Source organism: Berghia stephanieae, chromosome 1 (assembly GCF_034508935.2).
Source record: "Berghia stephanieae isolate SIO BIC M18660-M18661 chromosome 1, UCSD_Bste_1.3, whole genome shotgun sequence".
NCBI lineage: Eukaryota > Metazoa > Mollusca > Gastropoda > Nudibranchia > Aeolidiidae > Berghia > Berghia stephanieae.
In genome coordinates this window covers 49265987-49279645 of record NC_088360.1, presented here as the reverse complement: position 1 = coordinate 49279645, position 13659 = coordinate 49265987, and the positions used below count along the sequence as shown (strand labels likewise).

The 13659-nt window shown below is 37.8% G+C and overlaps 1 protein-coding gene across 3 annotated transcripts in view; it reads left to right on the top strand.

Moving 5' to 3' along the window:
- Nucleotides 1–11612, top strand: part of LOC144976875 (uncharacterized) — a 98178-nt gene extending 86566 nt beyond the window's left edge. For all 3 annotated transcript variants that reach the window (XM_078921427.1, XM_078921436.1, XM_078921444.1), the window contains one exon: nt 5712–11612. In XM_078921427.1, coding sequence (XP_078777553.1) covers nt 5712–8658 — 2947 coding nt within the window. In that variant the 3' untranslated portion in view covers nt 8659–11612. The remainder of the gene's footprint in view (nt 1–5711) is intronic.
- The last annotated feature ends 2047 nt before the right edge of the window (nt 11613–13659 follow it).

Genomic DNA, 13659 nt, shown 5'->3' with positions numbered 1-13659 from the left:
GAGATGAGTCCGTCAAATGATTTAACAAGGTTAGAATCGAAATAATTTATGGTGTCCAATGTCCATGACAAAAACTTCCATTAGATTTTCTCGAGACGAGTCCAATTAAACAAGAGATATAGTTTGTCGATACAAGATGGCAAATTATTAACCATTATTATTAAATTATTGCGTTGTTTGCAAAATCTTTAATCACGAAGGTGGAATAATCATTATGATGACATGGAGTCCTGTTGGCGTAAATAACTGCTTGAATTGGTTTGATTCCTGATTTGGTTTTGGTTTTATTTATTAATTTGTTGTTTTTTTTTCTGTTTTTTGTTTTTTGTTTGTTTTTTGTTTTTTGTTTTTTTTTTTGAGTTTTTTTTTTTTTTTTTGGTTTTTTTGGGGGTTTTTTTTGTTTTTTTTTTTTTTTTATTTTTTTTGTTTTTTTTTTTTTTTTTGTTGTTTTTTTTTTTTTTTTTTGGGGGGGGGGGTGGGGTTCTTTTGTTGTTGTCAATTTGCTTGTTGTTATTTTTAAGGGGAAGGTTTTTCTTTTCGTTTCGTTTCTCTTTTTTTTCTTTCTATTTTATTTTGTTTGTTCTTGTGTTGTTATTGTTTGTTTTGTTTTTTTCTTGTTTTTTTTTAATCTGTCAAATACAGGAGAGTTACGTATTGAGATGTGCCGGATGCGAGTAACACACAATATTTTCATCATTTTTTGCAAATCTCAAATTGAATTGCGTCTAATTTCAGAATCTTTAAAAATCGGCATTCTGATTAGAAAAAAATGTAGTTGCGTAAGTAAAAATACGAGAAGTAGTTGAGATCTCGTAGAAGGGCTGTTGAGGCCATCCATACACCCTGCTCGACTATGTATCAAACCTGAAAGGTTTAGCAAAGTTTGAATCCCCAACGTTAACCATAATTAATTCTCTTTTATGGACTATTACTATTAAGTAGTTTAATTTACAAATCAGGGTTTTATCAGTTACAACGATTTGCTATTGTTTTGCTAGGTTTGTTTTTTGTTGGGTTTTTTTTATTTCCATTGGACCACTCATGAGGAACTGGACAGCTGGATCTGTTAGGACTTGCGTAAAATACTCTTTGATTGATTGTCCTACTACCCAAAGAGTAGTAAACATTGTACAATCAGCTCCGTAGACCTAATATCTCTAAAGTACTATTGTTACCTGACAAATAATCCAGCTTTGTCTTGTGTTTCAGGGAACAGTTGTAGTCTAGGGTTGAAGAAATTTGACAAGTTGGTGATCATTTTATTTGATGTGTAGGCTATGTGATCTAGTGGTATGACACTCGCTTTCAGATCGGAAGGTCCTGGGTTCGAACCTCGCTCGGCGCATAGTTGAGTCCTTGAAAACGGCCCAGCACTCACATTCTCTCACCGTACTCAGGTGTAGAATGAGTACCTGGCCTTTAACAGCGTTGTCTCTGTCTGAACAAATTGAGCCTAACAGGCGTCGTGTCTCGTTCTACATGTTACGTGTTGCTGTTGGTCAGGAACCCCTTGTAAAGCGCTTTGAGCACGTTTAGTACTAGTGGATATTGCAGTGGATATATAAAAGCTCGCGTTTTTATTTGCTGTGGAGTCTACATGTGACGGGGTGATTGAGATGCTAGAAACTGAAATTATAGACCAAAAAAATATGATCTGGATTGCTTATTCAAGGACAATCAATGTAGTATATTGGAGTGACAAAAACAGGAACCCCTTCTTGTCCCTTATGTAAACATCCCAATGAAACAGTAACAAACCACTTACTTGAGTGTCGACCTCTTGAAGATCTCAGATATACATTCCTTCCACCAAATCCAAGCATCAGTAACACGCTGTAGTCATGTATCACATCTACGTCGTGGATACAAGACCTAAGGGTTAAAGCTCAGCTGGTCGCTGGTTCGGATAAGCGACGTTAAAATCACAGTTTGGTATATTGTTATTGTTCACATGGACAATTACGTTTTGAGATTATATGTCACATTTGACGCTAAAAATTTTTTTAAAGTTTTCCAGCCAAAATGATAAAAGGCGTATTGCCACTGGACGGCGGGGGTTCACCTCATAATTGAGCTGTTATATAGCGCAATATACACTAAACGTGCTCAAAGAGATTTACAAGGGTTCCCTAGCCAAGAGCAACACTTGACATGTAGGATGAGACATGACAACTGTTAAGTGACATTACACATTATTCAGACAGAGACAACGATGTTAACGGCCAGATACTCATTTTACACCTGAGCACGGTTAGAGAATCTGAGTAAAGAGGCTTTTCCAAAGACTCAACTATACGCCGCTCGGAGCGGAACTCGAACCCAGGACCTTCTGATCGAAAGAAGAAAAAGTCATACCACTAGACCACATAGCCGCACCCCAGCAGGAACGGTCAATTGTGCTGGAATTCTAGTACTACGTAGATAAAATTATCTGCTCAACCACTCTCATCTCGCCCAGCAAGATTAGCTAGTCATTAAAGTATCGATCCGATACCTATCCCAATTCGTAGAGAGTCGGGAGTAGAAGCAAAGACTGGAAAGTTTGTTGATTTCGTTAAATTTCATGAAAAGTGTTTTCTGCAAATCCTCCCTTTATAACCCATACATTATATAATATAGAGCATTGTTTTTATGTATATCCGTGTTTTGTAGCGTGGAAATAGACCGCATTACTGACATATTCTTGTCTTATATTTTATTTTAATAGAAGGCTGTTTTGGTCAGATCGAAATTAGATCCAGCTATCGAAACCCCGTTTATGGGACACTGGCAGGGCCTGCACAACGCCATAATAACGCAATGTAAACACCGGATAATTCTTAAAGCTTGATTTTTTTTTTTTTTTTTTTTTTTTGGAACAAATCATTTATATTTTACCCATTTATTTTCCTCATCGTCAAATGAGTTAAACATATTGAGTTTTTATTATAATTTAACCATAATTTCAAAACTTTCTCAGTGTTTTTTTTTTTTTTTTAATCATTCATCAATCTCGTCATCCATATATTATATTTAGTATTTAGTATTTATTAATCAAGTGATTAAATACTAAAATTAAAATTACTTGTCATCTTTTCCATATTATAGAAAAAATACTGCAGGTGTTTTGGAATTCAAGTTTTCCTGGTTATTCTAATGTGTCCAATAGAAGGAACGAAGTTGACGTCACTCACGTCTTATCTTATGGTTTAAGCCAGCTATTTTTATGTAATAATTCTCACTAAATTGAATTAATCAAACTATAAACGTTCAAGGTTACACACAGTTTCGTGTGTTGGTATGTTATATACGGCTGACGGATGTTGTGATCTTATAAACTAAGCGCATAGCATCAATAAGGGTACTATAATTTTGTCTGTTGGTACGTGGTTTCCGGCTGGCGGATGTTATGAGTGATTTAACCTTAATGCAATGCATCAATAAAGTGAAATATAGTATTAATTCATTTTCTACCTGGGTGTCGCTTTACAATTTTTGAATCTCAACTCCCCAGAGTATTTATTTGTTTAATTGGCCACACCATGTCATTTAATTTTATTTATTATTTTTTTTTTTTTTTTGTTTTTTGTTTTTTGTTGTTGTTTTTTTTTTTTTTTTGGGGGGGGGGGGGGGGGTCATCGTATCGGGGATATATTGAAAGTTAGATTTTTTTCTGGTCATTTTTTTTTTCAATGTGGAATGTTAGAATACGATTTTGGCCTTTAGACTTGTCTTCCAATAATCGATCGATTAATATGATCCTCAACTTGTCAAACCTAGGACTTCATTGGGCCATAATTTAAATTGATCGATATTTGAAGGACGAGTTTTCTGGACAAAACTTTAAAAAACCGTTTGTTTGTTTTTTTGTTTTTGTTTTTCAGAAAGCGCCATTACTGTCACAGGACAAACGTGGTACAAGATTAACGTTGTGCAATATGGTCTTTCGTGTGATTGTTTGTGGCCTTGAGAGTTTAATAGGGCATAAAGTACATGGAATGTTTGTGATTTGAGCTCACACGCACCAACATTTTGTTCAGCCACTATACGAACACAAACACAACCACACACACACACACACACACACACACACACACACACATAATATAGATAGTTCGAAGTTGACGTCACTCGGGTCTTTGTTATTGTTTTTTTGCCATCCGCGTTTATGAGTAGTTCTCACTATAGATAGTATGCAGATGACGTATAGACTGGTTAACACGGTATAGATAGAATGCGCTTGGCCAAGGAGTTCACAACATTGCCATCCGGAAGTATAACGGACCAACACACAAACTCTGTGTAACCATGAACTTTTATAGTCTGGTTAATACAGTTAAGTGAGAACAACTCACAATCTCGGATGGCAAAAACAATAACAAAGGCTTGAGTGACGTCATCTGCATACTATCTATATACGTTCATGGTTGCACACAGTTTTGTGTGTTGGTCTGTTATACATCCGGATGGCAATGTTGTGAGCTTCTTAGCCAAGCGCACACTATCTATATATTGAATTATATATATATATATATATATATATATATATATATATATATATATATATATATATATATATATATAATGCAAATTTTCACTCACATTTTTTTGGCCGAGACGACTCGTTTCTGTGTTTTTTACACTTCTTCAGTCGGCGTAATCCATTGTAATGTCCGTGGAAAAGTTCCTACTCCAAACTAAAGTTGTTTCTTTGTGTAGTGGGTGAATGTGAGTGAAAATTTGCATTATATATTAGCTCTAACCACCATTATCGAGCACTTTCGTACCTACAAGTACCCACCAACACTCATAAATATATATATATATATATATATATATATATATATATATATATATATATATATATATATATTGTCTAACCAGCATTGTTTGACTTGGGATTACTGTAATATTTACTGAAAAACTTTTCGGTAATATTATCCTAATCCACCAGTCTCAACCCACACTAGTACATACCTGCAACATACACCAACCCTTCCCACTTCATCTGCTCCCCCCCCCCCCCCCCCTACCCCCCACCCACCCACTCCCCTCCCTTTGGTTTAACCATTTACGAAAAGATGAGAATTAATTCAGACTCCAAATTGTGATGGATTTACTTCTCACTATTAACATCTGCCGTAATCTGGAAAAAAATATATTTAAATATTTGGCAAGAAAATTTCTCTTCAAATATCAATCGATTTAAATTACTCATCTTGGCAAAAACTCTCAAACCTGTGACTTGGCGTGGGTTAAAGCATATTTCAATTAGGCACTCCTTTGAATAACGGTTGAAGCAAAAATATATTAGATAAAAAGATATCAACGCCCATATTCGAAAAGATAGAAATGTTATAATTACCATTTTAAAAAAAAGATCTAAGACTAAGCGTGTAGAAGGAAGAGGAGCGTGAGAGTAAGGAGGAGGAGGCGGAGGAGGAGGAGGATGAGAAGGAGGAGGAGGAGAGTATTACATTGTTAAAATTCAAAACACTTTCGACATTTAAGCGTTTCAAAAAACCATAGCTTGTACAAAATGTGAACCTTAGAAAGTAGACATTGGTATTTTTTTAATGCAACAATACTAGATATATTGTAATTTCTCTTAACCTATGCTTCAACATAGTAAATACAATGTTTATCTCTTAATTTATACATTATGTCATTTTTAAATTAATTTGTTTGACACCATAAGTTTATATTTTTTTCTTTCTTTTTAAACTTTCCAGATATATAGAGGGAGATTACCACCATCTCAAACACTCCAAGATCGGCAGATCTTTTCCCAGACAGTTTTCTATTGGGGGAGCAGGATCGGCTATCCCAGGCCGAATACTTCTCGACGACCCCCAGTTCCGTTTCTCTTCACTCGACGAGCGTTTGACGAATGCATCCCTACAAAATAATACTCAATTCACCATCATCTCTCCCCACGGTCTATCCCAAAACGACCCGATCCTACGATCACTTCGAGATCTTCAGATGCATTCGTCAGCAACCCAATTACACACAGGAGCTAATCAGCCACAACAGCAGCCTTTACAGCATTCGGTAGCCCAGCCTCAACAACAATCACAAAGACGACATACGTTTAGTAAAGACATTTCACCTCGCCATAGCCGAGATACATTAGTTATCGATAATCCCAACACCATGATGATCGGTCAACGTAGCAGTAGCGATAAGCTTAATTCTCCTTCACCTACTTATAACCATAATGCTACAAACAAATCTCCTAGAACGTTCAAGAAATCGCCGTCTCCTACATTTAATTACGTTTGGGACGGTAATAAACTTTCACCTTCACCTCCCATTACTAGATCGATTCGTGAGAGTAGAAGCACATCTCCTCTGGCTTTATCTGCGAGAGAGTCTGCAGTAGGGGGAGGTAACGCTGACTCCCCGCCATCTCCTTTTATGCCAATTAAAGAATTCAACAATTATGGCAGCACACCTTCTCCGCCACACAAATCCACAAAAACGCAAGTAGCTGTGGAAGTGCATCAACAGCAACAACACAACACTATGGAGACAAGCGGGAATAGCAGTACAAACTCCGAAGAAATCCATCAGCAGTTACAAATTCGTCTGGATCGAACTAGATCTTGCACAGGACATATATCACCTTCGAGAAACTTATCTATGTGTCGAAATAAAGGCCTGCATGGCACTGTATACTCAAATAGTCTAGAATCCGCAAACACTTCTAATCGATCATCTTATAGTGATAGTAGAAAAGTAAAAAGTTATGATGACTACAGAGAAGACTACGATGTTCTTAAAATTACAGAATTTTCAAAAGGACCTTTTCATAGTGCAGATTACGAAGTAATGGCGGAGCTAGGTTCCCCAACGGGTTCAAAAGTGAGATACAACGATACCGGTAGCTTGGAGCAGCTCCACGAAGAAGACGTGGAGAGTTTATGTGGCATCACAGAGTTCAATAATCACCACCACCATCATCAACACCATCATCACCGTCACCAACAATGTCAAGAGACAGGGGTTGAATTAAAAGAAGTAATTGTCAATGAAAATGAAGCCGGCGCGGAGGGAAGTGACGGGAACAATAGTGGAACTGGGAGTGTGACCGGAAACCGGAAATATCGAGCTTTGTGGCGATTGCGCGCCACGTTAGAGGAAGAGGAAGAATGTAGCGATACGATACGAATGGAAGATATGACATCGCCAGATGATTCACCGGATAGAGAACACGCAACTACCCCTAATACCACGTCATTTGAATCAAACGCATTGAGTGACCCTTGCCCCAGTGATCATAGAGACAGTGGTGTGCAATTTGAGCCAACGACAAAAACTTACAACCACCGTGCTAATTTACTTCATCCAAACTACGAAAATCGAAGACAAAACTATAGGAATGTAATGAACAATATGCTGCAGCGTAGAAATCAATCAACAAGTGTTGAAAACAGCTTTGACAGTGTGGAAACTGACGGCGACGTTTCGGATACGTCCCGGTATGAGGTAACAACTACTTCCTTTGAATCAACAACTGACAATACGGACAGCACCACGGAAAGTCAAGCTAGCAGACTGAAGCAGATGAAAGCCGACAGTGGTTATAAATCTTTAGAATCGCAGCAGCAAGGTTCAAAGGACGTGCTCGAATCGAAAAATGGTAGTGCAAGTAGTAGCAGTAGTAGTGGTAGTGGGCAGGGACTTGCACACTCGCATGTAGTAGATGATGCGAGAAAAGAGATATTGAGAGGTTCAATAGATCGAAAGGAGGGCTTTGGACGACATAACACCATCGGCCTTTGCACCTCAACTATGGAGCCTGCCATTGTACCATGTGGATCACCATCTCCATCACGTGAACGACAAAATGGGTCTGGAAATGTTACTGCTAATGGTGGACCAACTTCTTCAAAGCATGGTTGTGTCCGGAAATCACCCCCAAGCACATCGCATTTCGATCGACGGAATGGAAAAACGGCATCTAAGAAGCGACGCGAGTATTCTCGAGAACGTCAAATTCCTCTTGTGAACGAAAGTATGGCTCACGAGCCAGAAACGGATTCTCGTTCGGATCTTCATTCTGGGGACAGTTTTGAAGAAAATAATCCTATCCCCAACAAAACATCATTATTTACCCGGTTCTTTAAATCACATTCAAGAGGTCACAAAACCCAGTATCTTGTTAGAGATTACAGCATCGATGAAAAAACCAACAGCATCTTTAATGAGTTCGTTAGACAAGACAATCCCTCTTCTTCCTCATCGTCACGTGATCATACCGGAAGTGGCAGGTTGGGCGTTCGAAGATCTCCCAGAATGCATCGCCATCGATTTCAAAGAAAGCGTACAGAACCATCATTCTTGAACGAGGAGCGGTTGGCGATGCGAAATCGTCTTGCTCCAGGAATGCGCAGTGCTAGTTTAGGTAGCGATAGCAGTGCTAGTTCTGCACGAAGAATATCGCCCCAGGACAGTATAGAAGAAGAGGAAGACGAATTCGAGGAGGCGGCTGTGGTGCACGCATCAGGATTCTCTTATAGTCTTGATAGACACCCGTCATTTGGATTACAGGGCCAAGGTCATATTCCAGGGCAGCGTGGCCCTTCTGTCATTAAGTGTCAGCTACAGTCCTTGGGTATACATGATATACCAATTATTAAACTTCCAGAAGATGATTGTCATGATTCACACTGATGCCAAATTATTTGTAAATTAAAAGCCAAATAAACGCGTAATATTGCATTGCCAGTGGCTTATCTTGTTTATAAAGCACAGTTGGAAATGGAGTATTTTTATTTTCTCTTCATTCTTCCCTTTGACAAATTAACAGGCCGCGTTTCATTTTCCAGCATTACTTGCACTCCTTAACACAGGAACAACGTTTATTTTACCATTTAGTGTCAAAGGCGCCATGAGATGACTTAGAACAATCGCAAACAGCAAATAAGGAAATGTGTGTGATTTCATTTGTCCCACTTGGGTTACGTGTACATTTCAAATGTTACCGTTTGAGGATAAAATAAAATACAACGACAAAGTTGAATACAGTATTCAATTTGTCGCTTAAACTGAGTTTTTCATTCCACTTTGTCATCTTTATCAATTTTTCCCATGGAAATATTTTCTAAATGATGTTGGTGATGTGACTGTGTTATTGTTAATGTTATGCCCCTCTCAGTGGTTGTGCCAAGTTCGGAAGGACGAAAGAAATAGCTCTTTGTCGAGGACACCAAAAATGTGTCGGGTTTAGTAAATGGTTTAAACATAACTACGATAATATGAAATATAAAGTTGCACATAGTTCTTATCTAATTAGGATGCTCATTTTTTAAATTATTGACTATATTGCAAAATGTGCTCAAAATAACCCACTTCTTAAAATGTTCGAACAATTCAACTGGTCATAACATTTATTTTGACCAGCGTCTTTTTAAATCTTAGAATCTTGGCAAACAACGTAGAGTGTTTACTTTTTAAAGAAAGAAACGATTGTTAGACAGCATTTTTTAAAAATTGTGATTGGTGCCTACAAATGAAAACAGAATGGACGTAGACTTAGATGTATTCCGTGCGCTTTCATTTTAGGGAACAAGATGATATATCCATATGGCGTTCTTATTAATTTCAAATATGGAAGAATGTACAAATCTGTTGCATTTTACGGACACTGCTGTATCTCGTTGAGCAAAAAAAAAAAAAAAGGGGGGGGGGAAGGGCCGTCTTATATGTTTTACTTTTCATTCATGGTATGTTGCACATGGTGAATGGTATTTTAAAACAATGTAATGTGTTTTGTTTAGATAGGGTCTAGCGTTTCTTGTACTTCTGTCTTTTGATTTTTTTTTCCCTTTGCTAGGCAAGATGGTCAGATCATTTTTTGCAGGAATTTTATAATTCTAGTAATTAAAGGAAAAATCGTGCTAATTTGTGTAAATTTTTTTTCACGGGGAGGTAAAGGGTGCGTGTATTATATCAACTATTGACTCACAATAGTCAAATGGAAAGAAAGATTTAATGTACGACAGATAATGTGGCCGTTCCCTGTTAACTTTTTGTCAACAAAACACGATGAATGAAACACTAAAGACATTATAATGAACTATTGAAGGTTTTTGTTCACATTTCAATTTACATTTGCCATGAGCTCCATCCCGGCTTCATTCTCGTGTCTTATTTTTGTTATTGTTGTTTACCAAGGCTGCAATGAAGTAGTCCTTTCAGAACCGTTAGACCCATGGGGTCAAAGATTATCCAGTGTTCTGCAGCTAGAACCGACGACAACTTTCTTACTTAATTTAAACCAGCGGCCAGATGAACCTTAACCCAACGGGCTTGTACCGTGACGTAAAAAAATGTGCGTAAAATTAAAACATAAATAAACGTTGTCCAAGTCCAATAATATTTTTCACCGTAAATTCAGTTTTCAGTATCAAAGTCAGCCCTATACAATTACCGTTTCCAATCCAATCCAAAATAGTTGCACCTTCATGTGATGAATATTGACGCAACGAGGTGTGGCGGGGTCGCATTGACGTAATATCTATCTATTTACTTTAAACTGCTCGAAATAACTATAGAATATTGTAGGGTTATTGATTGCTCCGAAATTTTCAGGAATGCTGTTCGATGCCCGAACGGTACGAATGGTTTTGAGATGATGAGTCACATAATATAATACTTCGCCCAGTTATTTAAATGAATCTCTTTTTTTTTTAACCATAAAATAAGTAGGTGCTCTTTTTTTTTCAATCGTTGCTCTAATTGAACTCCGTACCCTTTGAATCCGGGTTCCACGATATTGAATTTGAATTCAAACTGTGCTCTGATCAGAAATCACATAAACGACATTATGTCTTCCTTCTTATGAATTGGGAAAGATATCAGTTCGCTAAATGCAATTTGTATCTCATGTTAAAAGAATTTCAAACGAGAGAATGAAATTGGATTAAAGTGGATATAATATTATTCTTAATTGAACTATTATGAAATCGTATTTTGATGGAAATGTCATTAAAATCTGTGTGGAGAAATAGAATCGTTATTGCTAATCCTTTGAAAGCATTCTTGCGACATCGAGTCGTTTCAAATAATTTCAAATCTAATAGAGATACGATTATGCAATGCATTTTATTAAATTATTCCCACAAACCACACATTTTCTTCCAACGCTGTTCATCGCCTAAATTTCTATTTTATTAATCGATAAAGATATAAATATATCGCGAGGTCCCAGGTTTGAGAGTTTTTGCCAAGATGAGGGTCATTTAAATCGATCAATGATTGAAGGACGAGTTTCCTGACCAAATTTTAAATACGCGTCTTTCTGAAGTACGTCAGTTAACTGGTTAAGCGTATAGCTCGTGCGTGACCCTTTTCTTTGCGGGTACTCCTGGCGCTCCCGCCATTCGTACTGGCAAGCAAACTTGAGGCTTTACATTTTCCCCAATGGGCTCACTCAGGTTAACAGAAAGATATATCGAGAAAGAGGAGTCCGGTCAGAGAGACAGAGATAAGTATAGATGAATCGAGAAATAAAGGGAGGAGAAACAAACCAACTTATTTACTAAAAGCACACTTAAAAATTACAAAAGTGGACATCAGGATATACAGTCCTTTCGTGGCATATTATCACAAAAAAAAAATAAAAACAGATCGTTGCTATGGTAACGCATTGTGTGTGAACGGGGCGGGGTGGTATCAGAATTCGTGAATAAATGGTGCAATGCTTTAGACACATCGGGAAAAATTCTCTTCGCGGCGACATCTCCTAACCGCTGAGAGTACAATAATGCAAATGAACCAACATTAATCATTGAACTCTCTCTCTCTCTCTCTCTCTCTCTCTCTCTCTCTCTCTCTCTCTCTCTCTCTCTCTCTCTCTCTCTCTCTCTCTCTCTAATATATCTATCTATTTCATACAACTTTAACTCCTTTTTGACTTTACAATATTATACACTTTTGTTTATTCATGACTTATCCCTTTCGAATCCGCCTGCAAGCTATACATTGTTTCACCGTAGCATACCCATAAAGAGATCTTTTCTGTTTGCGTCAAATAAAACAAATGAGATTGGGTTCTGTTTCAGATTACTCACGTCTCTCTCTCTCTCTCTCTCTCTCTCTCTCTCTCTCTCTCTCTCTCTCTCTCTCTCTCTCTCTCTCTCTCTCTCTCTCTCTTACTCGTGCGCTCTGTGTGTCATAAATCGCGAATTCTTCCACTGCTAATCAATGGGTCCGAATACTTGGCTAGGACGCTGTCTCGTTTGTATAGTATGGAGAGAATGCATTTACTATTTATTTCTCTCTTGCAAAAAGGCAATAGAATGAACGTAAAGAATTGACGGTTCGTCTTTACCTCTAAGTAAAGAGGCAGGTGATGTGATAGTCAAATCAATTTACTTTAAAGTAAAAACTTATACTTCAGAATCATAGGGCCCGTGGGGCCGGAGTTCATGCGCTAAAATTACAATAGCAAAAGCTTGTTGTCATTTGGAAAGGAGGCTGAAATTATTTTGCTCCAGATCTTAGAGACCCAGTTACCTTATCAGTGCTGAGTGGCTAGGGGTGTAAGATAATAACATTGAATTCACCCGGGATCGATCTCGTTCTTTTTGTGTGTAAATTGGGTTTTCTACTAACTGAGCTATTAGGACCCTCATTAAAAAGCTGTAAAGAAGGGAAGGGGGAAAGCGGGGGATATCAGGTGCCGCGGCGGGTGACTACGAGCATGAGTTAAATCAGCAAAACGGTGCACTACAGAGATAATGAAATTGAAGCTAATATTATCGGTTTCTATAGCATGAAATTAAATTATTGAAAGGGTTTTATTTTGTCCTTACCCACTGAAGTCAAACTAGTGTCTCGCTCTTTGTCAACAATCAAACCATGGCTATCTTGTAGCCCGACTTTCACAAAGGTCAAGATGTACCAGCACCGGCGCTTTTATTACATTAGGTTAATTAAAGGCAGACGGATATTATGATTGGCTATGTGGTCTAGTGGTATGGCTCACCTTCGGGCTAGAAAGTCCACGGTTCGAGTCCAGCTCTGAGCGACGCATAGTTGAGAACCTGGAAAATACTCTCTACTCACATTCTCTCATGGTACTCGGGTGTAAAATGAGTACATGCCGTTAACAGCGTTGTATCTGTCCACTAACAGACGTTATGTCCCTTCCTATATTTAAGTGGTGCTGTTGACCAGGGATCCCTTGTAAAGCGCTTTCAGCACGTTTAGTGGATATTGCGCAATATACTCCTCCTGTGGCATGCTATCATGTCTGATGAACATAGTAATGACTTTAAAAAAACAATAAAATAACCCTAAAAAAAATAGTTCCGCATTTATATACAATATTCTTTACATACAGGGGGGAGCTCCCAATAGCTTGTAGAGCACTCGCTTCACACACAAAGGGACCAAGATTGATCCCGCGTGCAGTCGAGATTTTTCTGACCTCCATGTCCACCCAGCAGTGCTTGGGTAGCTTGATATGGTAAATCTGGCGGAAAGTACTGTGCGGTAGACTCTAAAAGGCAGCAAGCTTTAGAAACCGGGATAAAATACGGCTCCATGGGTCAAAAGACTTCGAAGGACTACTTTTTATCTTATTTTAAAAAAGAAATATCTTTACATACAATGGTCTGAATTCACTTTTTTAAAAATCTTGTCATAATTATATTTTGATTTATTTTT